General features: G+C 37.8%; 2 protein-coding genes across 6 annotated transcripts; both read right to left on the bottom strand.

Moving 5' to 3' along the window:
* Positions 1–639: 639 nt before the first annotated feature.
* On the bottom strand, positions 640–21,694 carry LOC128017158 (H(+)/Cl(-) exchange transporter 5-like). 4 transcript variants are annotated; one of them, XM_052602399.1, is made up of 13 exons: positions 21,338–21,694; positions 20,154–20,291; positions 16,274–16,422; positions 16,100–16,199; positions 13,690–13,877; positions 12,224–12,346; positions 11,414–11,620; positions 10,973–11,053; positions 9,480–10,043; positions 8,960–9,146; positions 8,279–8,677; positions 6,952–7,168; positions 640–5,508 (listed from the first exon to the last, which is right to left on the bottom strand). In XM_052602399.1, the coding sequence occupies exons 2-13, from the start codon at positions 20,284–20,286 to the stop codon at positions 5,418–5,420; spliced, it is 2,439 nt and encodes an 812-aa protein (XP_052458359.1). In that variant the 5' UTR covers positions 20,287–20,291; positions 21,338–21,694; the 3' UTR covers positions 640–5,417. The 4 variants fall into 4 exon arrangements, with proteins under 4 accessions (XP_052458359.1, XP_052458358.1, XP_052458357.1 ...); XM_052602398.1 differs by having other exon boundaries at positions 12,224–12,343; positions 21,338–21,669; XM_052602397.1 differs by lacking the exon at positions 21,338–21,694 and having other exon boundaries at positions 20,154–21,331.
* A 493-nt stretch (positions 21,695–22,187) lies between these two features.
* LOC128017163 (glycogen phosphorylase, brain form-like) lies at positions 22,188–26,427 on the bottom strand. 2 transcript variants are annotated; one of them, XM_052602406.1, is made up of 7 exons: positions 25,382–26,427; positions 25,127–25,209; positions 24,906–25,049; positions 24,607–24,699; positions 23,968–24,093; positions 23,513–23,676; positions 22,188–22,666 (listed from the first exon to the last, which is right to left on the bottom strand). In XM_052602406.1, the coding sequence occupies exons 3-7, from the start codon at positions 24,930–24,932 to the stop codon at positions 22,561–22,563; spliced, it is 516 nt and encodes a 171-aa protein (XP_052458366.1). In that variant the 5' UTR covers positions 24,933–25,049; positions 25,127–25,209; positions 25,382–26,427; the 3' UTR covers positions 22,188–22,560. The 2 variants fall into 2 exon arrangements, with proteins under 2 accessions (XP_052458366.1, XP_052458365.1); XM_052602405.1 differs by having other exon boundaries at positions 23,947–24,093.
* Positions 26,428–26,499: the final 72 nt, after the last annotated feature.

Consider the following 26,499-nt stretch of genomic DNA (forward strand, 5'->3'; position numbering starts at 1 on the left):
CCAAACTTACACTCACAATACCACAACTAACCCACCCACACGGACACACATGGTGCTCTTACACAAAAGATGTTTTCAAAGACAAAAAATGTTTGTTTCTCTATCATGGTGGGGACTTCCCATTGGCTCCTATTGTCTTGCACTCTTTTAAGTGGTCTTTTTCTATTATTTTATACTCTTTTCTTTTTACTCATTTTTAAATGAAAACTGAAAAAACGTCTATACACACACATATTTCAGATTTTGAATTTAAGAAATTAAATTTCATTGTTGCTTTTCAATACTTGAGCAAGGATGCATTTCAATGACCAAAAGTGAAGATGTGTATAATGTTATGAAATATAATTTGAATAATTGTTTTCAATATTGATGATAATGATTCATGTTTCTTGAGCACCAATGATTTTTAAAAAATCATGTAACACTGAAGACTAATGAAATTTCAGTTTTGGCATCACAGGAATAAATTACATGTTAAAATGTATTTAAATAGAAACAAAAAATTATCTATGTTTTTATTTTGGTTAAATGTGTTCTTGGTGAGTATAAGATACTTTTTTATGCACTATATTTATTATGTGTGTGTGTGTGTGTGTGTATTAAATTCTCAGAAACAATTATTAAAAAAACAATAACAAATAATTTATATATTTTATTTATGAACAGGACATGATTTCAAAATGTGGGATCACATTGCAAACCTCTTAAGCATGTCTCAATAATATTACATAATGTAATACATAATGCTCACCATGTAGTAATTACTACTTTGCTAAAAATCAGGTAAGTAGGATGCAAATTTATTATTAGTATCTCCACTAATTGACTGGAAGTTAGTTTGTTCAATTAACAAACCACTTTACCAATTGACAATTTCAACCAGTTGGCAAGGCTTCTGACATTTTACAATATTTCACAATTTTTTTTATCTTTGCACTATGGCCAAGATAAACAAAGCTCTTAAAATACAATGCCAGATATATAACGACTCTTGCTTACGAAGCATATACTCACCACTGGGGCCTTCCCTTTAAGGGATATTTTGTCATATGAAAACCCACATAAAAGTGTATGCACTCAGATCCAAGCATCTTCTGTCTTCTAGACAACCAACTACGAGTCACCATCATTCTCACGTCTGCTTAGGATCCTGATGTCTCACCATCAAAAAAGGAAAAAGAAAGTACACTCACAAGCACACCATTTTACTAAATCAGCGTTGACCACACACACCAATCTATTCACTATTAGATGTGGCCACACACACCCTGAGCATATCTACCCTCACTCACATCAACTGAAACACTCCATCACACATTCCCCTTGCCAGCGCTCCCAAGCAATCCGTCACTCATATGTGTCATCGTTAAAACTTTTCTGCCATTCATGAAGACCACCAGGCATTCCTATTCACAAACCCAACCTTGTCCTCCCCAATACCCAGAATCCACCAGAAAACACTGGAATGTCACAAGAATCAAAATGCTCTCCGAATCGAAACATCTCAGCACACACACACACACACACACACACACACACACACAGGATTCACTTATCTCATAAAAAGAGTAAACACAAGTAAACAAATGGGACAGCTGGCACAGGGAGAGCGGCGGCGGGGCTGGATCACCTCCTTCCTGAGAGACAATCATCATCCCTCAGTCCCATAGCCATCTCCTCTCCTGTCTGAGACACTGAAATGAGGCCAGTTTCAAATAAAATAAGAGAGAAAGGCTCAAATAAATTATGTGATATATAGGAACAAATGTAAGATGTTAAGTCAAAGTTGTAGCTATCTCACATTTCGAGATATAGTATCAGATTGTGAGAAACGAATGCGACCGAAATCATTGCAATTACATTATTTCTTCAACTCCGACCCAGAAACAGACTTCCATACGTTACCCATCTTAAAATGGCACAGGATAAGTAATGCGCTACATAAAAGCAGTGTTTTTTTTTAACAAACGCTACAAGCACAATGAACCTGAGCTGAAGAATTAAGGGTGTGTTTTGTTTACAGATCCATGTACAATTATTCTCGAAGTCATCTGTGAACAATAAAAAAAAAAAACAAGCAAAAACACGCCCTAGACAGATCATTTCACATTGTTGCTACTTTAAAAAGCATTTGTGCTTTTTCAAAAGACAATATTCCTGATAATAAAGTTGCAAAAGAATAGCTATTAAAACATTGGCCTTCAAAAGTTGTGGGGAAAAAAAAAGTTCTGAAGCAATAGATGAGACTCACCCACAATCCTGTGGCGTTTTAAGAGACCCTCAGCGATTTCCTTCAAATACCACACTGAACACGAACCAGCGTGGATCTGTTTCTACAGCCACCAGAGTCTATTGGGATTCTGGGTTGGGGGTGAATGCTAATATTTCTGGAATTTTCAAGTCCTGGAGTCTTTGAGTATGTAAGATAAACCAAAAACTTGAAGCCATAAGCCATTATATTTATATTTAATACATAAACATACTTTTTGACCTCCAGATGAATGCAGTCTGCATGGAATGCATCATTCAGGTCTCTTCAAATGGACAAAAGTTCTTTTGACAATATGATATAAGCACAGACATACAAATACTGTAATGGAAAACATTTGTGTGCAAATAAATACCTATTAAAGCTAACATCTCTTATCCATAAAATGGACACATACTTCATCTCCGATAAGTGCTTTAGAATAAATTTGGTAATAACCGTATAGTATTTTTGGCAAAAACAAAACAAAAAACAGTTTTCTTTGGATATACATGCTCATTGACACCTGTAAAAGCAATTTACTTAGGTTAAGCATTTGTCCTCAGCCCTAAACTGTTTGCATAGAAAAAGGCAAGTAGACACCAAATAACAGCTGTTTACATGCTGCTTCCTGAGTTGAAAAGTTGCGTTCTGTAAGCCTACGTTCTGTAGATAAGAACATAGGAGGTCTGTTGCATGTCCTTGCCCATTTCATTTGGTCCTGTCCTGGCCTGGGTCCTTCTGCACCAATCGAGTATTGGGTTACAGCTCAAAGAGGCTCAGCACCCACCCGGATTGCAGGAATGAGTGAAAGTCCTTCATGCCAAGTCTTTCCAATAACCCCCCCTTGTGACACAGAGGGGACCTTTGTGAAACGCTCCCTCCACTGACCAGTGAACACTGTTTAATTAATCTTTTCTGCTCTCCCTCCTCCCATATTTCGAAGTTTTCCACGGAAGGCAAAAGAGAAAAGCGTAATCTCTCCTTCCAACACCCCTATGGCCCCACAAACAAATATTCACACACATACACACACCTTTTTCTTTCAATAATCACAGCGCAAGAATTTCTTTTTTCCCCTGCTCTATTATATAGTTCAGAATCGCCCGTTGTTTAAAGACTGGACCGGAAATTGTCTTTCTAAGAGTGGAAGGCGGTCGGAGCTGCGTGACGGTGCTTAAGGGAAGCGGTCGGGGGACATCCTGGCGACCGGGAGCCCAGACGAGCAGGAGCGAATGGGAACAATAGCCCTCCACGACCTCCCTGCCCCTAATCCAGCTCTCGGGAATTACAGCGAGTAGGGAAAGAGCATTTAGAACAGGCACGAAAAGAATCAAATGCCTTTAATAGGTCATAAACCACCCAAATGCCAATGCAGGGGAAAAATACCATGCACTAAACTAGAGGGTGGAGGTTTTAAAATGCACAGAGATAAAAGTCGAGCAAGGAAGAGGACTACAGTATGAGTGTTTCCCTTTCACTACAGGGAGGATCTTGTTATGTCATGATTGGGTCCTCACGGACAAACAAGGGAGTTGCCTGGAGATGCTTCGCTGAGGTTGTCTGAGGATGATAGCTTGGTTACATGAGAAGGACAGCGAGGTGATGGATGAAGGAACGGAGGGGCCCAGGTGCTCACTGTGAGCATAGAAATGTAAGGAGTCCCAACTGTAATGACATGAGAGAATGCCGCAACACACCCAGCAAGCGAACCGGGCCAAGAATCAATCAGATGGTGCACAATGTCCAGAATGAACAGTCTGTGAGTTAGTGTCGCCTGGTGGTGCCACACAGGAACTGCAGCTTGGTTCATTTGGGAAGCTGAGTGGAAATCAGTTGTTTAGCAGCCACTACAAACTTTTGGAAATCATATGCCACTGGTAAGACCAAATAGCTTGTTGTAATAGCAGAATGACAAAGGGAGAACCAGGGCACTTCAACATAACTGTTGAAGGCATATTTCATACAAAAAAGAAAATTCTGTCATCTGTTTACCCTTATGTTGTTCCAAAACAGTATGACTTTGTATTCTTCTGCAGAACACAAAAGAACAGATTTTGAAGAATGTTGGTAACCAAACAGTTTCAGTTGCAATCACTGCAATCGACAAAAGCCCCCACTAAGACTCTCTCAAAAGAATATATTATTTTAGGTTTTACAGAAGAATAAAATAATCATACAGATTTGGAACATTAAAAGGGTGAGTAAATGACAGAATTTCTGGATGAACCATTCCTTTAAGGCACTATCCACAATAAAAATCAACATTGACTTCTGTCTTGTTGAAGTCATATATAAACGCTTCAAAAGTGGCGCGTTATCTTCAAAACTTCCTTCTTTAGAGTGAGAAATAGAGGAACAGCACTACTGGCGGCGTTTAGCTAATATGCATAAATGAGAAAAAGTAAGTGCGTCTGTATGACTTTTCAATATGATACACCAAATCTCACTGCACTTTGACAAAAGGCGACACACATCTTCCCACAGGGATCGTTCGACACACAGGTTCAGACAAGACACCCTTAACGCACGTTTGCCAGATCATCTCAGGAATGTTCTCACCCTTCTGAAGTTCCTCTCCAGGTCAAACGTCACTCCAGGGATGGAAATCCTGCTTAATAATAGCTTAAGCTACCTTTTGTTGGCTGGTCTCAGTCAGTTGGGTCTCCCAGCCCAATAAATACCCAAAATTCCCCAAAACCAGCAACCCAGACAAGCCTGAGAGACTAGCAACCGTGGAAAGTTAGTTCAAGCTACTTTTAGTAAAGTAAAGCACCATAAACGAATAAAGAACACAAAAAAGAAGAAGTCGTTGATCCCCAAATTTAAATATAAATGCAGACAGGAAAAGCATTTGGTCCACATGCAGCAAGTCCTGATGGCAACAATTCAGATCAGCTTTTATGAGGGTCACAGGTGTGAGGGGACAGCATTTCTCACATTGCTGTCTCTGTAGCCTCCGGACAGGATAAACAGCTCCTGTCTGAACATGTCCACTTCTGGAGCTGCGAAAAGCTGCCTTAGGCCACTCTCAGACCACTCTATATAGCAGTACCTCAGTGACACAGAGTCCTACCACTGTCAGCATCATCGCAGGATGATTCAGCCCTCTGTGTGTGTGTGTGTGTGCAGGAGTCAGTTTATCCTGTCCGTTCAGTCTTAAGAGTCTTCAGTTGAAGAGGATTGATTCCGGGTCTCTGTTGGCCATCTGCGCCATGTGTTTAAGAATGTCCTTTTTAGTGATGATTCCCAGCAAACGCCTGAGTGAGTGACAGAAAGAGAGGGAGAAAAGGGATTCTTGTTTTTAATTAATACAGATCATTGATCTGTCAAGACACACAAATCAAACAGACAATTATTGAACAGATGGTCCTAGTTAGCATATGCATGAGAGAGACTGCGTTTGTGTAAAGATTCAATGCCACATGTTCTTAGAGAAGACTGAAAACACACACACACGCACTCTTTTTATATTATGTCATTTCCTTTTATTGTCCTAGATAGACTTGAAGGGTGGATCACAGGCATTGAGAAACAGCCACGTTGATTCACTCAACATCGGGACCGGATTAAAACGCACACTTTAAAAGAACTCCAGGAGGAATCAGCTTCAGCTGTTTTGAACAAATATAATAGGGAGCACTCATATGAGAAAGGACATGTGGAAACAAAAACACAACAAAAAAACTCAATGTGGACTTTTATAAGTATAAAGGCCCCCATCAAAGAAGAGCAAAGGCTGAGCTACGACAGCCCTCCTGCTTGGGCTGGTGTCTATTTACATAAGGTTTAACGAACATAGTTTAACTGCAAATTCGAGACAACAGCTCTGTTCTTAAACCTAGTTGGCTGACTTTTGACACTGCAAATCATGAACAGCCCTCAAGGCAACATTCGAACTGATGTTGAACCTTATACATTTCTGATTTGAAATGCTCAACATGGGCAGCAAAGACACAGATATGGGAGAGTTGACTCAATTGATTCCAACAGATAATGACATTAGCATGGTGCTAAGCTAACCTATTTAGTTGTACTAATTTTTGTTGTACTTTAGCAGTGGTTCTAACATCTGAACAACTCCCAGGTCCCTCACTGTCAAAGATAATATTCCTAGGCCCATCAAGATATTTATGGTAGTTCTGCTTTACTGACAAAGCTTTTTTTTATTTTTTTTTATTATTTTTTTTTAAAGAAACTAGGACTATAGAAATAGAATAATACAACTACACTTGATATTACTATAAAATTATATCAATTATGAAATATGTGCAAGGTTTTATAAATTTTCCACAATTTCCAGTTCTAAAAATCACACTTTTTACAAGCTATTCTAGGTTCTAGCCGTCTCAGATGCTGTCCAAATCTGTATCTCAGAAGGTTAGGTAGTGTTGCTGCCACATGTTGCCTTTAATGCTTGGTAGCTCACTAGGTTTTGAAAGAGAACTAATGTGTAACTTTAGAGCTGAGATTAAAATCTTTCAGTCAGACCTGCGTTCATACAGCTAGAAATGAGACATGATCACTAAAATGCTGTGTATTTCTCCTTGGCCCGGTCGAATCTAGCTTGAGATGGCAAAAACTAAATTACAGCTTCATTCTGCTTCCCATGGGAGAAAACTAAAATCTTCTACATTGGCATCTCATCTAATTCTTTAAAGAGACCACATAGTTATATAAATCATGCATGTCGACAGACTCACCCATTCTGAATGACGAGGCACTGCCGCAGGCCGAGCTTGCGGAAGATGTCCACCACGATTTCCATGGGCGTGTGAACCGTGACCGTAAAGGGGCTGAGGTCCAAGATGCTGCGCAGTTTGACTGCAGGAGGAGCGCTGGGTAACGCGGGCGGATCACATTCAGTGAACAGGACAGCAGACACGCTGACTACACCCTCCTGATACCGCCGTGCATTTTCTAAGATGATTGAGGGGAAAAAAACACAGGGATATTAGCTGGATAAACTCAACTAATCTATCAATTACAACAAGGGTTAATTAACCACACTTCTGTGGCAGCCCATGGATGGTTCAGAAATCATCATATTGCACACAAAACTGGCAGGAACTGGCTGGAATCACTGGTTCCAATCTGATTGGCGGACCGCTCTAAAATGTCTTGGATTCAGGGCACACTGGTTTTTAATCAGTCATCCAGAAACAAAGTTGCACTTACAAGGCGCCAGGCTGACAAAATCTCTGTGGTATCAACTCTTCGACTGATAATCAAGGGTTTGGTTTGAGACATTTAGTAGCAAGAAGAAAAAAAATTGCTTTCAGAATGTGGTCGGTTGCTTTATAGTCACTTGGCTTGGTTTAGACTCCTACTGATGTCATGATGGCCTGCAAGTAACTTTTAACAGAGAGCAATATACAACCTAGAAATATTGTAAAAAATAATTTTACACTTTATATTTTTATATTACACTTATGTTTCCTCAAAAATATTAAGCAGCACAATGGTTTTGAACACTAATGAAAATATTGGTTTCTTTCAAAGAACTGACCATAACCTTTTGAATTGAAGTATGTTTTTGTGTGTGTGTGTGTGTGTGCTCTTGTTTGTGTGACATATCAGGACACAACTTTGTATAATGACATGGGTATGAAACAGGTATTACAAGGAGAGGGTGACTTATGAGGACATAACCCATGTCCCATTTTTCAAAATGCTTATAAATCATACAGAATGAGTTTTTTTAAGAAAGTAAAAATGCACAAAGTTCCCTGTGAGGGTTAGGGTTGGTGAAGGGCGATAGAATATACAGTTTCTACAGTATAAAAACCATTACATCTATGGGATGTCCCCACTTTTCACAAAAACAAACGTGTGTGTGTGTGTGTGTGTTTATATAAACTACTTATAAGGTTTGGAAAAGCATCCTACTACATTTTTCATCTCTTATTTTTCATATTACATGGCTGGATACTTTCGGGACTGCCCTTGTACACACTTTATTTACAGGGTTTTCTAAGTCAAAGAAAAAAAACAGTAAATATGTGGAGCGACTAATAAAAAGACACTCACCTAAGGATATGACCAGATCCCTCCTCAACACAAAGCCCACCAATCTCTGAGACTGCTGTGAGATAACCACAGGAAAGCCGCTGTAGGTGGTGTCTGCGATGAGTCTCTCCACCTCCTCGACAGTCATTCTGCTCTGCGTCAGCACAGACAGTGGCGGGTCGCTCCGCTGCGGCCGCATCACATCCGTGGCAAGAGTCTTGTGGTGGAATTCTTCTTTGGCCCCCAGGAAAGGGTAACCATTGAGGCGGATGTGGGCCTCGTAAATGCTCTCGCGACTCAGAGCATCAGCGACCCATTTGCTGGTCATGGTGGCAGCCATGAGGGGCACAATGTACTCTAAACCTCCCGTCAGCTCGAACATAATGACCACCAGAGAGACGGTCATACGGGTCACACCACCTAGCAAGGAAAAGAAAAAATGCTTGCTTGCTAATTTGAAAATTCAGCAAGATTATAGCTAGATATAGTGATTTAACAGTCTTATGCAAGTTATTAGAATGTATGAAGGAAATATGTCAATAGAGTCAATGACTAAGCAAGGTCAGGCTACGTTGCTCCTGAAAGCCACCATTAAATGCTTCTGCATGAAAGACTGTGCAGGGCAGTTTGGTTGCGAAGTGAAAAATAAAACATCTGGAAAATGAATGTTCAGTAGATTTTCACATCTGGATCACCCCTCACCCAGACAGGCTGCTGCGCCCACCATGGCATACAGGCCCGGCGTGATGCAGTCTGCCCCTGGAGAGCACCAGCCTCTCAAAATGTCCCGTTCGTGGTTGTGTACGGCTAGCTGCTCCATGCCCACTCCAAGAAGTCTGCCTGCTATAGCCCCCACCGCAATACTAGGGATGAATAAACCAGAAGGCACCTGGAGAGAGAACAAGGAACAAAACATAATTAATAGATAAAGATGGCAGAGCCATAATATTTCATATTATTTTTCCTCATTACAAGGCTGAAACGGGCATAATAATTACTCAGTTTCTGAGTTAAAAAAGCCCACTTTACCAACATTTAGGAAACCATATTGTTGTCACATGACAAAGCCATGAAACTAAAAACCTTTCCAAAATCATATTGTACCATAGTCAATTTGTGGAGTTATTGTATAAAACCATTATATTAACTTATTTTGTGGTTTTATTCTCCGAACTGCCCCGATATTCGGTTTTGCCTTCACAAACACATCTAGGTCTGTTACCTTCATGCCAAATGTAGCCACAGTGATGAGCATCTTAAAGACCAGAGCAAGAGCTAGCTGCCACATAGCTGTATAGAGACCTGGTCCCGCCAGCCGAGCCCCCAGACCATTAGCGGCAGTGGCATTAACACTTCCAGATGTGCTTCCACTGTTGACGGTGTAGTTGCAGAGTTTGGATGAGTCCAGCAGACCACAGTCATTAAACAGCTCAGAGATCAGTTCGCTGCTGCTCATCCGAGTGTACTCGATTGGGAACGCCAGCAACGCTGTGAGCAGGGTGACCACCAGAACCTCAATGACAGGGTAGTGGCCAAGACGGGTGTTCTTACGGAGACGGCACCAAGCAATGTTAGCATGAATGAAGAAAGCACCCCAAAGCCCACCGAAGATGCCCAGAAGCACAAAAGGGATGAGTTCTAGAAGATGCCAAGGAGTGTGGAACTCCACGTAGAAAAGGACCAGTCGGCTGTTGCCGAAGGGATTAATGTAGCGAAGGGTGAATGCTGCGACCAGAGCAGCGAAGAACGAACGCCACAGAGTCTTCAGAGGGAAGTAGTAGCTGACCTGAAATAGAAATGCATGAGAAATACGGTCACTGTCAGATGTTCAAAGAACATTCAGCTGATGTTTTCACAGTTTATTTATAATTCAGCAAACACAACTGTTAAAAAAAAACTTGGGGTCAGTAAAAAATTAACACTTACTCATTATGGACACGTTAAGTGGATCAAAAGTGACACTAAGGCTATAAGGTGGTCCTACTGAACTTTATATTCATCAGAGACTTAAAAAAAATGGATCACAATTTTTGTTTACTTTTACTTATAATAATGTTAAACAATATTACAGTTTTTACTGTATCTTGTAAATAAACGCAACCTTGGTAAGTATAAATAGAACATTAAAAAATAAAAAACCTTATCTTCTGACAGTGCCTTGCCACCCATAGTTGATCGTTTGCTTCAGTTGCACGACCAAGGACTGAAACGCTCCAAGAAACGCTCTTTTCATGCTGAGCCAATCAAAATGACCACAGCGGATTGCAGTTGAAAGTTAAATGGCTTTGTGTGCCATTGAGAAGGTGATTAGATGCACATGATTGAGTCAATTTTAGGATGGGGCGGGTGATCCTTTTTCCAACACAGTGTGAATCTGTTTTTTTATTTTTCTGACAAGTTGCTGTTATATCTAAATACAGCTGGATAAAACAAAAAATGTGTCCGCAACAAAAAACAACACAATGGGATTATTTTAAAGGGGGTGATTCTTTTCTATACCGAGACACTTAGTTGGACATTATCTTGAAATAACCCCCTCTAAATGATCCCTGATCCCATCTGGGTTCATTTTGGGTTTACTTAGCTGACTGTTTAATAACCTTTCCAAAAGGTAAAAAAAAACAACAAAAAAAAAAAACATAAACATTCAATTCAGAAATATACAAGAATCAATGTTTATGAAAGGTCTACAGAAATAAAATAAAAAATGCTTACCTCTTCCAAACTGAAAAGCACCCCTCCAATGGGAGCACCGAATGCTACAGACACTCCCACTGCAGATGCTGCAGACAACACCTGATACACAAACAAAAACTGATATTTACTCATTTACATTCCATTGCATTCTTATTTCCCAAGTAAAATAAAATAAAGAGCACATTCACCATCCTAAATTCAAGAAAAATGAATTATACATCACCCTGGATAGTCTAGAAAAAGCCTTGTCTGTTCGCCATTTCTATTACCAAATTGGCACTGGAAACTTCCAGCACATCACTTAACAGAGACCAAGCCAAGAGGCTTATATCAGCGTATTACATTACAAGTTTTGATCCAAGTCGCAAAATACTTTGTTACTTTTCCGTCAGTCTATCCCACACTCCCCTCTCCCTTATCTCTCCATCACTCCTCTCCTTATCTCCCGGTTCCACTAACCTCTCGTCTCTTGGCCTCATTTCGACGGTATTTGGTGAAGAAATGGCAGAGGATGTTTGCGCAGCAGCAGGCTACATGAACCAGCGGACCCTCCTTCCCCAGACTGAGGCCAGACGAGACGGCCAGCACAAGTGTGACGGTCTTTATGATCAAAGTCCACTTCCCCAGGTAACCCCGAATTATAAAGCCACTCAGGATGGTCTTAATCTGCAAGAATTAAAGACTGGTTAGTCAGGATTCAAAATCATTTTCCCGACCACAAGTTAAAGAACGCAGGTTAAGCAGTTATTCTTGGCATATAAACAGCACTTAATGGACCGTTTTAGAAAAAGGCATTAGAAATGTCTCTCTTCTAACAACTCCTCCACATGAATTTAAATCAGTAGTACAACTACAATAATCTAACATGGGGTTCTGACAGAAAGCCCTTCATTGTTCTCTCTGCCAGGGTAAGCAATTGTGGTCGAACATCTGAAAACGTTTTGAACATCTGAAAACATTACAGAAAATTGTGGAACTGTCGAAAACGGTGCAACTGTGGAACTGTCGAAAACGGTGCAATATACAGATATAATCTCGATCCAACTGTTTGTGTCCATTCACCATCTCACTTTACTCAGACAGTTTGAAATTAACCTGAAGAAAGAGTTTGAGGTATAAAGTGGCTACTACTTAATGGGGGGGGGGGGGTTCTGAAGTCACAACTAATGTGAAGCTTAAGTGACAAAACAGAAAAGTCCTAGAAGGAGTGGTTTGTTGGGGAAAGATGCATGATGCATTGTGTGTGTGAGCGTTTGAGGATCATCTCACCTCTGGTATTCCTGAACCGCAAGCGTAAGGGGCGAAAGCTCTCACAAGAATCACAGCCAGGAAGGCGAAGAGAAGAGCCCAGCTCACATACATGAAATGATTCAGCACATTTACACCACCCTGCTGCAGGACACACACAGGAAACGAGAGAAACATAAGGATCTTATACACTGACACCCCCTGCAGGAAATATCTAGAGTTAAGAGGCCACAATTGTTCTTACATTCCACATGAAACCCTGATTCAGAATTTTGGGTCTAAAAAACAATAAAAAAAAATTGAATTTGAATACTGTTAGATTTGAGGAGGCATACATCCTAATTAAGGCTTGAAGCTCCCTCCCCAATGATATGTTGGTTTAAAAGTCTTTAAAATAATGCCTAGCATTATTTATGCAAGACAGCATCCTAAAAAAATATCTACAGAAATTACTTTTAAAAAGGCTGCTAAAATTCAGGATATGTGAATAAGTTTCAATTTAAACATATACTGCCAGTTTTTTTTTATAGTAAAAAAAAAAAAAAAAAAAAATATATATATATATATATATATATATATATATATATATATATATATATATATATAATTTTTAGTGAAATACATTAAATTGTTTTTTATTTTCACTTTTCCAAAAAGAATATTGTAGCTTTCTCTTTGTACCACAAGGGTGTGTATAATATACACTACCAAAAAGAAGTTTGGGGTCAGTCAGATATTTGAAAATATAAGGGACACATTAAATTGATCAAAAGTGTCAGCGAAGACATTTCTAATGATATAAACTATTTTATTTCAAATACGAGTATCCTGAAAAAAAGTGTCATTGTTTTTCCCCAAAATTAAACTGCTCAACAGACAAGACGAATTGTTTGTTGAGCACCAAATCAGCAGCTTAGAATGGTTTCTGCAGGATCATGGACCACTACTGGATTTTTAAATAAGTGATGCAAGTTAACCATTGGCAACCATAAAACAATTACTAATTTAAAAGCATATTAAAAATTTGACAGCCCCCAAACGTCTGAACGGTAGTACATACATCCCAACACCAGCGACAAGCAAAGAACTGTAATCCAGAGTGAAGAGAGGCACTTGGAACTCATTTCATTTCGAATTTGCAAAACACTTTGTCATGCATTTATTTGAAAATCTTTGAGCTAAACAGGCCTGTAAATCTTGGATTCTACTAAACAGGAAAACACTTATTACAATAATCAGACAGAAAATAAAAAGGAAACATACATCTGTTCTTCATCCGTCAAACATGTCAGTAACAATGTGATGTTTCACGAAAACAATAACCACAAATGTTTGCACTGTCACTTGAAAAAAATATGCAAAACTTGATTCAAAGCCGTAAACCACACCATAACGATGAAATGATTGCTCATGCAATATTCTCCTCTTTTTATTGTACTCTTGCTCTGGTAACATGGATCTCTGTCACGCAATGTGCCTGAACCCACCTCACTGACGCCAACCATGAGTTCTGCCCACGTTCTCCACTGGGGACACTTGTCTCTTTCGTGAAAAGTGCTCTCATTGGACGCCCAGCAGCAGTGCTCGTGATTAAACCAGAACCCATTCAGGCACACGCCCTCTTTAAGGTCCGTCATCCAATGGGCAGCAATGTCTATACCTCCAGCCAAGGCTCCTGGTGAGGGGTGAGACGGGGGACAAAAATCCTTCAGTTCACATCATACACAATCACTGCTTTTAAATTTTTTTAAAGGGAATGTAAGTGGTGTTTGTCCAATGCAAACTATCCATCACAATGCTCGGGTTTTATAGGAGTTTGCCAGAGTGTTGGTATGTGTTTGTTCAGTGCAGATTTTAGCACACAACTCAGTGGTTGCTTACTGGCCCAAGCTCATCCTCAAGTTTCTGTGATATTCTGGCTCCTAGATATGACACTAGTACCTTTCTTCAATGCAAGTTTATTAAATTTTTCAATTTTTTTGTTGTCCACCAGTCTAAAATCATAGATCTGACAGCAAAGAAAAGTAATATCACCTCTCATCAACATCTGAGGTATCATTACTCTCCCTATGTCACAAATGCTGTGTGATGTGTTGTGTACTTGAATAGGAATTTAGTTTTATATGGAAGCCCATTTCTGACAAACACACACACACACACACACACACACACACACAAACACAAATCATGCTTTGGAAAGTTATAACTTTTACAGTCATAAAAACAATTACGACACACAAATTCATTAAGAGATACAACAGCATAATTATTAACAGCAATTCTAAATTGTGGTCATCTTTTTATTATTATTTATGATTTCATATGTTAAACATTTTTTAATAATTAGAATTTTTTTTTTTATGTCAGACATATGCTTCTATACTCAGGTCGCCAGGAGCAGATTTGGTAGCGCTTGGGGTTGTGCAGGTATTAAAAATAAAAATAATTAAATCATAAAATTACTATTGTTTGACAATAACAAGTGTAATTTATAATAATATTTTGACAATAATAAGTGTAATTTATAATAATATTGACATTTCTATCTATCTATCTATCTATCTATCTATCATATAACTGTTTCTATCTATCTATCTATCTATCTATCTATCTATCTATCTATCTAATAACTGTTTCTATCTATCTATCTATCTATCTATCTATCTATCTATCTATCTATCTATCTATCTATCATCTGAGTTTTTCTATCTATCTATCTATCTATCTATCTATCTATCTATCTATCTATCTATCTATCTATCTATCTATCTATCTATCTATCTATCATCTGACTTTTTCTATCTATCTATCTATCTATCTATCTATCTATCTATCTATCCATCTATCCATCTATCCATCCATCCTAGCAACATGCTAATAATATTAGAAACATGCTAGTCACATGCTAATCATGCTAGAAACATGCTATTGACATGCAAGTAACTGGCTAAACATGCTAGCGGCATACTAGTCACTTGCTGAACATGCTACTAACATGCTAATCATGCTAGGAACATGTTAATAATGGTAGAAACATGTTAGCGACATGCTAGCAACTTAATAATCATGCTAACAACATGCTAGTCACCTGCCAATCATGCTACAAAAATGCTAGCAACATGCCAGTAACCTGCTAAAAATACTAGAAACATGCTAGCTACATGCTAGTAACTTTGTAATCATGTTAACGACATGCTAGCCACTTGCTAATCATGCTAAGAACATGCTAGTCACTTGCTAAATATACTAATGACATGCTAGTATCATGCTAGCAACATGCTAGTCACTTGCTAATCATGCCAGGAACATGCTAGTCACTTGCTAATGATGCTAGTGACATGCTAATCATTTGCTAAGCATTCTAGGTAAATGCTAGTACCACACTAATCATGCTAGAAACATGCTAGCGACATGCTAGTCACTTGCTAATCATGCTAGAAACATGCTAGTGACATGCTTGTAACTTGCCATCGAACTTAAAACTGTCTTAACTTTTCAAACTTTTTCAAACTCTCTAGTCAGGCAACAACTGCTTAAAACTTTCACGCTAGGCTTTCTCAAGCCAACTTAAAGTTTGTCTTGACAAACTTTTTTATCTAGTTTCTTGTTAATACACATCTGACAGTAAAGCACTGATCTTGAATTGGGATATATACAAAATGGACTTATTAACAACAGTAACGTGCAAAATCTATTATAATAATATATTAATTAATTATATATTCTACTTTTTTTAAACGTACCATTATTCTTCTATTGTACGGAACTGAAGTGATTATAAAAGGAGCACTTTTCATGTGTGATTCAGTTGCAGGTTGAAGAAAAGTTTGTTTTTCAAGGCACTTTGTGACTTTTAAGAAGGCAAGTCAACAGGAAGTGGGCAAGATGTGGGCTGACCTGACATGAGTCCAATGAGAAGCATCAGAAGCCAGCCGGAAAAGGCATCACTGATGCTGAAGAGCAAGGCTGTGGTGGAATGCTTACTCTTATTGGTGATCTGAAAGAACGATGAGGTGTTAGAGCAGGAACTGAGGGGTAATGTTTCACAAACAGGTGGAATAACCTGCTCACCTCTCTATGCCGATCTCGGTCTTTAGACTTCTCCCGAACCCAGTCGATGGTGTTGAAGTCCTCATAAGTGCCAATGGCAGGAACGGTGTCATCCAGTAGATCTATCAGCTTAGGACTGCTGTACGGCCTCCAATCTGCCTTACAGCTGCCTACAGGGACAAAACAACAAACTCTCATGGGAAACCAGCAGACACACTGCATATTTTCGTGCAGCATTGCATGCCTATGCCATTTTTCTATTGTGCAAATAAAATGCCAGTTAATCATGGACAATTCCCATTGTGGTCTGAAAGGAATTACAGATAACAACAAGTTCACTAATGTATTGTCCATCAGAGCTGTTAGTGTGTGTGATACTGCTGGCAGGTCAGAACTAATGCAGACAGACGCAACAAAAAGAAAAGGGCTGAAGTTGAATTCAAACGCTGACCACAAATAACACTGAATGAAGTCAACGTCAAAATACAAGACAGTTAGAACAGGATACACCGTGAATGTTACATGTGTTTACACAATACATGCACTTTTGGCATGTTTACTTGGAAACAATGACTAACCTTGAAAACACAAAATTCTTTATTCCAAGAACTATGATTTAAGTGATTGAATCGCACTGGACAGGAATTGATAACTAGACAAGTTGCTTTTGTCTACGTTTACATAGGGCTGGGCAATATGGCCAAAAAAAATATCTCTGTCAAAATGTAGTTAAAAAAAAAAAAAAAAAATCACATCCTGCCCAATGTTGTCCAACAAACAATGTACATATTAAAGAATATGAAATATAAAGTGGATGTAACCCTGTAGGCTATGCTATATATTACGTGCAAAAAGGGTTAAAATCACATTACATTATAGCATTGTAACATTAAATTTCTAAAAACCAAAATAATGCTTTTGAATGCAGAATTCACCAAAACAAAAAAAAGCACAGACAAATTGTATTACTTTAATTGTCACTTTATAGTTAGTGCAATCATAAAAATAGACTTACTCGTAGGTTTAAACTTCTTCATATGGCACATTTATTGTCCTATAAATATTTTAGCAAAATGTATATTTTAGTCAGAATTATTGCACTCCAATTCAATTGCTTATTGGTCTTATTGGCGCGCTCGTTCACTGAAGTCTGAAATGCATTAAAAAGTGCAAGTATCCTATCTGTCAGCACATGTCTGTCAGTGCATCTGACTGGGCAACTGATTTTAACTTACGAGCTGTTTTAAAGCCATTAATATAAAGCATGTCTCATGTTTAAGATAAATTGGATTATGTACTTTCCCCGCTGCAGCTCACTACGCAAAACACACCAGGCCTTTAGACTGGCTCTAATACAATGTGACACAAATCCATAGTTTCAGGTTCAAGTTGTAAGCAAGGCCTCTGAAAGCACAAAAGCATGTTGATATTTGTAATGCAGTTGGCTATAAGGTGCAACCTCTGCTATCAGAATATTTCATTACTAATTACAGGTGCAAGAGAAGGTCATGTTGCAATCAAAGCGTTTGCCATCCATCAGTAAAGCTTTGACCCATAAACCATTATTTGAGTCTGATTTGACTAAGCGGAAAAACTTGAAAGGGGAAAAGATGTTTAAAGCGTGGGGGTTTCAGAGGAACCAGCAGCTGGGTAAAACGAGTCTGTGTGCTTCTTCTGTAGTATATAGTCTCGTTCAGTTCACTTTGATCTGATATGTTGGGTCTTTCACTTCTGATCCAGTTAAGGACAAAACCAAAATTAATAGAAAGAGTAAAGACTGAGTAAGAGAAGGATAGAGACATTCACCATGAAAAACAGCAGCTCAACCTAAAATGATTTTTCAACCTATTTCCTCTCAGTTTTTAAAATGTTCAAATCAGAAATGAACTTATGCAAACGTTGCTAAAATCTTTAAAGGATAACTGTGCTGACATAATTCGTATGAATATTGAGCAATGGGTCATGTGACTTGTTCTGACAAGCTTCATACTTCAACAAGAAGTGGTAAAATGCACACAGTGGCTGTAACTACATTTCCTGCCTAGCACAGTGACTCATGTCTGCCTCGTACAATTATCAGTTTAATCAAATCATGCATGCTGTAAACATGAGACAGAACTGAGGTGACACAATTTGGTTCGGTCTCCATGAGCTAGACTCTCCAAAATACTTCTTATATTCTCAATGTCACTGATCTCTCACTGACCTTTAAAGTTAACTTAAGAATAACTTTTATATTGGTATCCATTTCAAAATGAATATTTATAGAAGCTTGTCCAAAAGGATAAAAAAATAAATATATAAAGGTAAAGGTAATCTGCAACTCATAATTTTGAGAAAATAAACGGAGAATTTTGATGTGAACACGAAAAGTGTGAAAAAACATATTGACAATTATTTTATAATGAATTCATCATCTCAAAATTAATTATTATTTTTCTAGCAACTTGGAGTTATTTTCTGAATTAATACTTAGATTGCATGAAAAAAAAAATGAATCTTTTTTTTTTATTTTATCCCATGCATGGCAGATACAAAATAGATAATTACTTGATTATCCACACCTTTTATATACACACACACAAAACAAATGTTCAAATGTGAGTCAGTATCAAAAATTATACAACAGGCTTTGGAGGCGATTTTATTAGTATATCTCTCAATCATCATCATCTTGCATTACATTTTTTTTGCCCCCAACAATAAAAAGAACTACAGAGCTTTGATAATCGTGTCATTTAAATATCATCTTGCTAATCCATATTATTGTGATGTTTATATGCATTTTATGTAAATAGCCTGCTATACTGTTATAAAGATCTCACTGAGTTACATTACAAGCTATCAGAATTTCATCTTTTTGGCCGTTTAGATATCAGCAACTGCACATTGCATATTTTACCTCAGTTTGGGCCTTTGAATATTTTTTTCTTCCTTAAGTAAGAGCAACATATTCTTACTATATCATACTATACCATAAAAACCTGTTGTATCAAAGATGATACTTATTTTTTTTTTAAAAAACACACACAAATATAAACTTTATTTAGATTTTTTTTATGTATAAAACAATTCCATTTCCAAGAAACTAGATTTTCTGACATTTAGGCTACTTCATATTTGACCCTGGACCACAAGTCATTATTTAAGTTAAGTTATATTCGTAGAGAAATTATAGATTTTTCTTTTATGCCAAAATTCATTAGGATATTAAGTACAGATCATATTCCATGAAGATATTTTGTACATTTCTTACTGTGACTATATTAAAACTTAATTTTTTATTAGTAATATGCATTTCTATTAACTTAATTTGGACAACTTTAAAGGTGGTTTTCTCAATATTATTATTTTTTTTTTGCACCCTCCGATTCCAAACTTCAAATAATTGTATCTTGGCCAAATATTGTCCTATCTTATGACTTATGACTGGTTTTGTGGTCCAGGGTCCCATATATCAAGCTTTGCAAGGTTGAGGTAAAACAGTTACATCACAATAAGACTTTCAGACAAGAAGGAAGAGTGAAAAGAGGAAGAAGGTAGAGACTGTGAAATACAAACATGAAAAAGGAACTTCCCGGTACATTAACAGTCTGTCAGTGACATCACACACAGCATCATCTGTCTCTGAGCAGAGAAAAGAGTGATCTGAAACCCAACCACCAAACTGACACGGCTGAAAGACTAGACCAATGTTTTACAGAACCTGTGTGTGATACTCCATTCAAACTGTAAATGTCTATGCTTTATATGTCACATTTTTGTACAACAAAAAAACCTAAACATCAAAACAAACCAGTTAATCATGCAAAAGCATAAAGGTCTTAGAAAGAGGTTAAAAAGGTACAGCGTGTCCACTGTAACTGGTTAATATCATCTTCTGTAGTGCCTGTGTCCTTACCCGCTCTGTTATCTAGGTCCAGAGGCGGGACATCCTCACTGAAGTTCTCTGTGACATCTGAAATATCCACCAGCTCATCATCACTGCTTCCACTGGGATAGTAACCGTTGCAAAACCCTCCGTCGTCCATCATCAACCCTGTCAGAGCAGAGAGAACATAAGGTCATAGAGGACTGAGGGGGAGTTAACAAAAAAAATTTTATTCTTCGTCATTTATCGCCCTCAGTCTGTTGCGAAATTATGACATTGAACAGAGCAGATATTACAAATCACTAATAAACCTGATGCAATTCTTGTAAATTGTGTATTTATCACGACTTTTAATGACTACGTTAGTCACGCGGAAGGTCATTGATGATATATGAAGAATTGATTCATGCAAGTCTAGCGTTCAGCTACGCTGGTCACGCTGAATGTTTCTAATTCACTAAAAAGAATCGGCTCCATCGAACCATTCGATCAGGAATCGAGCTACGTTGGTCGCGGTGTGTGTTTCTGATTCCTAAAAAGAATCGGTTCATTCGAGTCATTCGTTCAGGATTCGGGCAACGATAGTTTTTATTGATTGCCTAAAAATTTGTTCGTCAATCTTTCTACATTGTAGAGTGAGTAAGTGTGGTGTAAGAATAAGTATAAATCGAGTAAGTAGTGCAGGAAACACTGTCAGACTTAAAATTCGTAACAACCGTTTTTCCCGGTTTTTAACCTCCTGCACAGTGCGGCTTCGGTCAACCGCATTTTGACTGGACTTCTCTGAAATGATGACAGTTAAACTCACTAAGAGTTCAAACACTAACGCGTTACCACTTCCTTTATCTTGTTCCACAAACATTTTACTAGCCAACAAATATGAATGAACAAAAATAACCACACCATCATCGTATAAAGGCTTCGGAGTAGTTCCTCTCATTTTATGGACCACACTTTAAAGTCATCAGATAGTTTGTCAATTATTGCAGAGCTAGATCAATAATGTGACCGAGTTATTGATGTATTCTGTTTTATAAGCTGAAGTAGCTGATAACACTTCTTCCCTTCGGATGTTTTACAATACATCATCTAAACAAGTTGTCATTTATCATACTTATCTGTCACGAGACTAAAGCTAATCCATTCTTGTGAATGATTCGATCAGTCCAAGTGATTCGGTTGGCTGGATCCGACCAAAAAAGTTTGATACGTACCTCTGTGGGTCTTTGCGTAATAGCTGTAGCTGTTATTAAGCAGTGGACTTTACTGATGCACCAAATACTGTGATTTGGATTTTAAAGTCCCTCAGACAAGCAATGCCGACGTAATCTTCCACAGCTGTCCGCCACCTCCGTCAGCTGGTGCGTCACAGTTTTCCCGGCAAAAGCATCTCACAAGCTCTTCACCACGAATGTCTTCAGTCTGATCGCACAGACCTTTCGCATGTGATAGAGATGATAGAGGAAGGTGTCCGAGTACCGATGCATCGCTGAGGGTTTTTTAGTTCAATAACTGTCCCCTTCCTCAAATGTGAACGGATGAACATCACGTGTTTGGAGGTCAATAGCTCCATCTAACGTCTTGAGGAATTACTGAAATCGTGTAGTGACAGTGACAACAAAGTCCTTCAGAAAAACTGTTTTAAGCATGTTTTTTTATTTTTTATTATTGTATAATGATTAAATTTTCAGTTGTGGGCCTTAACAAAGTATTAACAATTACAAAGGGAGTTACATCTGAATAGTTTCAGATTTAATTTATTTCTTTCCCAAAATGCATAGACAGCTCTAATCTGTATTGGAGAGGATTTTTGCATATTTTGAAAGTCTGAAAGTAATCAGTGTTGAGTACTACTGTAGGGTTAGCTCTGCTTGGTTTAAAAGTTTGAAAATGATTAACAGTTCATTAACATTCGTTAGAAATTAAGCAAAGTAATCAAATGTAATCAGTTACCGTACATTATTTTAGAAAAGTAATTGAAATAGTTACACTACTTAATACATTTTCAATAGGGTGACATGTAATCTGTAACCTATTATAAAGTAACCTTCCCAACACTGTGTGTCTGTGTGTGTGTGTGTGTGTGTGTGTGTGTCAAGTTTTTAATTCTTTCATTCAGCAAGGATGCAGGATTGATCAAAAGTGAGAGAAAATACTATATACTGTAACAAATTTTAGCTTTGCCATCACAGGTATAAATAACATTTTTAAATATTTTACAATAAAAAACAAAAACATATATTTTAAATTATAATAATTGTTTACAATATAACTGTTTTTACTGTATTTTTATTAAATAAATGCAGCATTCATAAGCTCACTTTTCAATGATAGTGTACATTAACCATTCTGTATTAAGTCACCTGAAAGACAACCATAAGAATACTTACAAATATCAGAAACAGCGATTAATCACTTTATTTCATTTTGTCACTCTTCAAGGGAAGCAGCAGGACTGTTTGGTGTGTGTTGTCACCCACAATACAGACAAAACATTCAGAGAGAACAAAGACGGGGAATGAAGGGGATGGTGGCAGCTGGAGCTGTGAACAAAATAAGTTGCAGGTTAGATCCAGTCCATGTAGGGGAGACATAAATAAACCACCATCCATTATCACAAAACCAGGAATTGATGCCTGCTTTAGTTGCAGATTTGAAGTATTGTCTACTAAATAGCCTCTTCCTGCAATTCTAAAAGCACTGCACCACACATTTGTTTCCTATTCCAAATAAGTCTACCATAACATATCTGAGTAAATACACTTCTGAATCTTGATCACAGCCTGGCCGGTATGGAGAATCACACTTCAGTGCTATACTAGTTTTGCTGCCTCACTGGATTCAATCAAAGTTTTTTGCAGGACCCCATCATTCCTGCAGGTCTTATGTGAAAACAAGAGTTGCAACAGGAAAGAACTATAGTAAAACCTAAAGTGCTCAAGTGAGGAGCTATGAGCATCAACAGGCCAATGAAAGACGGGAAGAGATATAGACCTAAACATACAGAAACAACCCTCGTACGGTTAAGGCAGGTAGTTTCGAGCAGTCAGAATACATGATGGACATCTCATTTTTTTAATATTATGTATTTGATATCGGTTATGACTGTTATATGTATATATGACTGTTATATATATATATATATATATATATATATATATATATATATATATATATATATATATATATAGAAAATGTATTTAGTTGTAATAGTATTTCATAGTATACCTATTCTTACTGTATTTTTGATCATATAAATGCAGCTTAGATGAGAAACATTTTTAAGATGCATTAAAAATCTTACTGTATTCAATCTTAAATGTGGCTTAAGTGTCCAAATTATTTTGGGGGGGCCACTGTGGTGTAATATAAAGTGTTAAGAGACATACACAGTGTCTTTAATAATGTCTGAGTGGATTTGTGCCATGCCATTGACTGCGTGAGAGCCAACGATGCAGAGATGAGCCATGTTGATCTTCTTCTGTCCGTCCTCCTCAATAAGGGACATGCGTCTTAAACGACCATAATAGCCAGGGTACAGCGCAGAGATCCTCTGAGAAACAAGACAGAAGATGCAAGGTCAAAACAGAGTTTAACAGGCGAGAAAGTACATGGGAAATTTATTTCCTTTTTACTGGATGCTGAGTCATGTTGAGCAGAAGAGGTTGTTTATATAACCAGACTGTGCAGTTTACTCCTTATTTGGAGTGAATACAGTCCTACAGTCCATATGTAGTTACTGATCTCCCAACCCCCCTCAAAAAACATTAATTCCTGATCTGCAAATAAATTTCACATGCAATGTGCCATGAAGAGAACAGACCTCCAGGTGACGTCGGCTAACCTCGTAGATGATCTCTAGGTGACGGGGCAGAAGGTTTTGGAACAGGTCGCCAGGCCAGCATTCCAGAGCTTCTGGTAACACAGTGTGGTTAGTATAAGCACAAGTACACACAGTGATGTCCCAAGCCTGAGAAGAAAGAGAATGAGAGAGTGAAGGCAGAGTGAGAGAGAAACTGAAAATTAGAAGAAGCAAAAAGAATACATTATGGTGTAGGTCCATGTGGGTAAAATTAAATACCCATAGTTTGGTAAACTTTTACAGAGGTGAAAGGAAATTACAACACATATATTTTTGCATTCCCACAAGAGAAATAAAAAAGTATTGAGGGATTGATTACGGTGGTCAAAAGACAGAAAGATGTCAAATTTGTCATCACTCCCTCAGCAGCATGGTAATATAACACAAAGTATTTATAAATGTACATTCAATGCAAAAATTAAAATATAAAAAAATGTATTTGCAATTTTAATAACTGTTTAAACATGTCATCACAATCAGTAAAAAGGTCCCATTCTATAAATCAGCTAATTTAAACTTTATGTCCTCATATCACCCTTATTAATCAATCTAATAGTCATCTAATGTGTCATTTTTTTTGAGCACGATAAATGACAAGATGACAAGGAATTTCCAGCTTACCGTGTCCCAGGTTAGTTTCTCATCATCCATCAGTATTCTCATCAGTTCAGGGATGGTCAGCGCAGGATGAGTGTCATTCAGCTGTATAGCAACCTGACCAAAACAGCCATAGGAAGGTAACAGTTTTTAAATGTGAAATTCCTTCACTGGTACTAATTTTGTTTAGGCCAATGCATTCAGTTTTATTGTTCAGTATTATTAATGTGAATAAATCACACCAGATATGTCACATACTGTGTTGAATGTTCTCTACAGATCAGTGTGTTAACATGAAACATAGAGCGCCCGAGCTGTCTTACCTTATCTGGCAGTGTGGTCAGATCCATGCGCACTACCTCAGTCGAGCCAAACTTGGAGTCTATGAACCTGCGGATAATGTCCTGGAGAGTCGCAGCCGCCACAAAATACTCCTGCTTCAGACGCAACTCTTTCCCCTCAAAAAACTGACATTTACAAACAGGAGGATCTGTTTACATTTAGGCTCCAAGATTCAGAAGTTTTGTTTCTTAATATGATTCACATTGTCATTAGGGTAAAGCACACAGGAGATGTTCTCAGCTAGATTCTTGTCCAGAACGGCCTGGATGTAACCACCAACATTAACTGTTTAGGGAAACAGAAATTCTGTTAAAAGATCTAACGCCATTACATTTTTTTTTTATATATAAATTACATTTACATGTAATACTAGATATTTACAGAATTATAAATGAATAATAAGGCTTATGGGCTTGTTAGAATATACGACAATCATTCTTTGACTGAGAAAACTCACAGTCTTTGAGGTGGAATTCACATGGACCAGAGCCTCATTGTGTTAACAATGTTGTTCCTGTGTCCTGGGACAGGTGTGTATGAGGGAAGGGCAAGGATGACCTGGTGAATCAAACAGGTACAGATCTAATTGGAAAATGTACAGATACAGTACATCTGAAATAATGACACAATTTGGGTCTTGCTTTGCATATTGGTTGTTCGGTTTTAGGCTCTACTGACCTTCCTGATGTGGACTACTGTTCAAAAGATTGGGGTCAGTAAGATTGTTTTTAATGTTTTTTGTAAAAAGTCTCCTAATACATTTTAAAATGTAACTTATTCCTACTATGGCAAAGTTGAAATTTCATCAGTCATTACTCCAGCCTTTACTGTCACATAATCCTTCAGAAATATCTAATCTTATGATCAGCACATTTAAAGAGACCAAGTTTACCTGCCAGTCGCCCAAGGCCAGCATCCTCCTCCAATTCGCACACTGCAAACTGAGATGACAGGACCCAAGAGAAAATGTTTGAGGGCGCCGGTTGCACTTAATGCACTCATAAAATTTTAACAACCTTACAAAGCTTCTAACAGATATATGCTATAACAATGCAGAATTTGCATGCTGAACACCCGAAATTAACCAATTTGATGTCAATATCGAGCTAAAAAGTCCTCTTGAACCACCTCCTATTCGCTTTTTCAGCTGCAATCCACTTTGTGCGACTGCACTTCTATCTCTTATACCCTGTGCACAACAGGCGTATTGATCTTGTACAAGTAAATTAACCCTCTCAAGGCAGGCGTTGCAGATTTGCAACAGTAAAGTAACTAAAAACCTTATTACTCCAGATACATATTTTATGAATCTGGAGTACTAAAATCTTTACTATAGGTTACTAAATTTACTAAGTTACTAAAACTTAATTTGAGCCTGAGAGAGTTAAAGCCATAACTTCTTTAAATGAAGTTAAAGCATAAGTTCTTTCATTTTGCAGCAAGACAACAAAAATAACACAACTAGTCTGTTTTTAAGCACTAGGAGCATTGAGCACAAAGAAAACTATTAAGTTCATATTGAAGTTTAAATGGGTCTTGAAAAATAAAAAAACCTTATCATCACCAAATTCGAGT

This window comes from Carassius gibelio, chromosome A7 (genome assembly GCF_023724105.1).
Source record: "Carassius gibelio isolate Cgi1373 ecotype wild population from Czech Republic chromosome A7, carGib1.2-hapl.c, whole genome shotgun sequence".
In the NCBI taxonomy this organism is placed as follows: Eukaryota; Metazoa; Chordata; class Actinopteri; order Cypriniformes; family Cyprinidae; genus Carassius; species Carassius gibelio.

Excerpts from the sequence above, each read along its gene's own strand:
- LOC128017163 (XM_052602405.1), bottom strand. The coding sequence starts at position 24,932 with ATGGATCTGACCACACTGCCAGATAAG. Across the intron at positions 24,700-24,905 it reads TGACCACACTGCCAGATAAG|GTTGCTATACAGCTGAATGA; the intron begins GTAAGACAGCTC and ends TGTTTTGGTCAG. Across the intron at positions 23,677-23,946 it reads TTAGCCGACGTCACCTGGAG|AGGATCTCTGCGCTGTACCC; the intron begins GTCTGTTCTCTT and ends CTTGTTTCTCAG.
- LOC128017158 (XM_052602399.1), bottom strand. The coding sequence starts at position 20,286 with ATGATGGACGACGGAGGGTTTTGCAACGGTTACTATCCCAGTGGAAGC. Across the intron at positions 10,044-10,972 it reads TGCTTTTCAGTTTGGAAGAG|GTCAGCTACTACTTCCCTCT; the intron begins GTAAGCATTTTT and ends TTTCTATTTCAG. Across the intron at positions 9,147-9,479 it reads TGGCTACATTTGGCATGAAG|GTGCCTTCTGGTTTATTCAT; the intron begins GTAACAGACCTA and ends TTCTCTCTCCAG.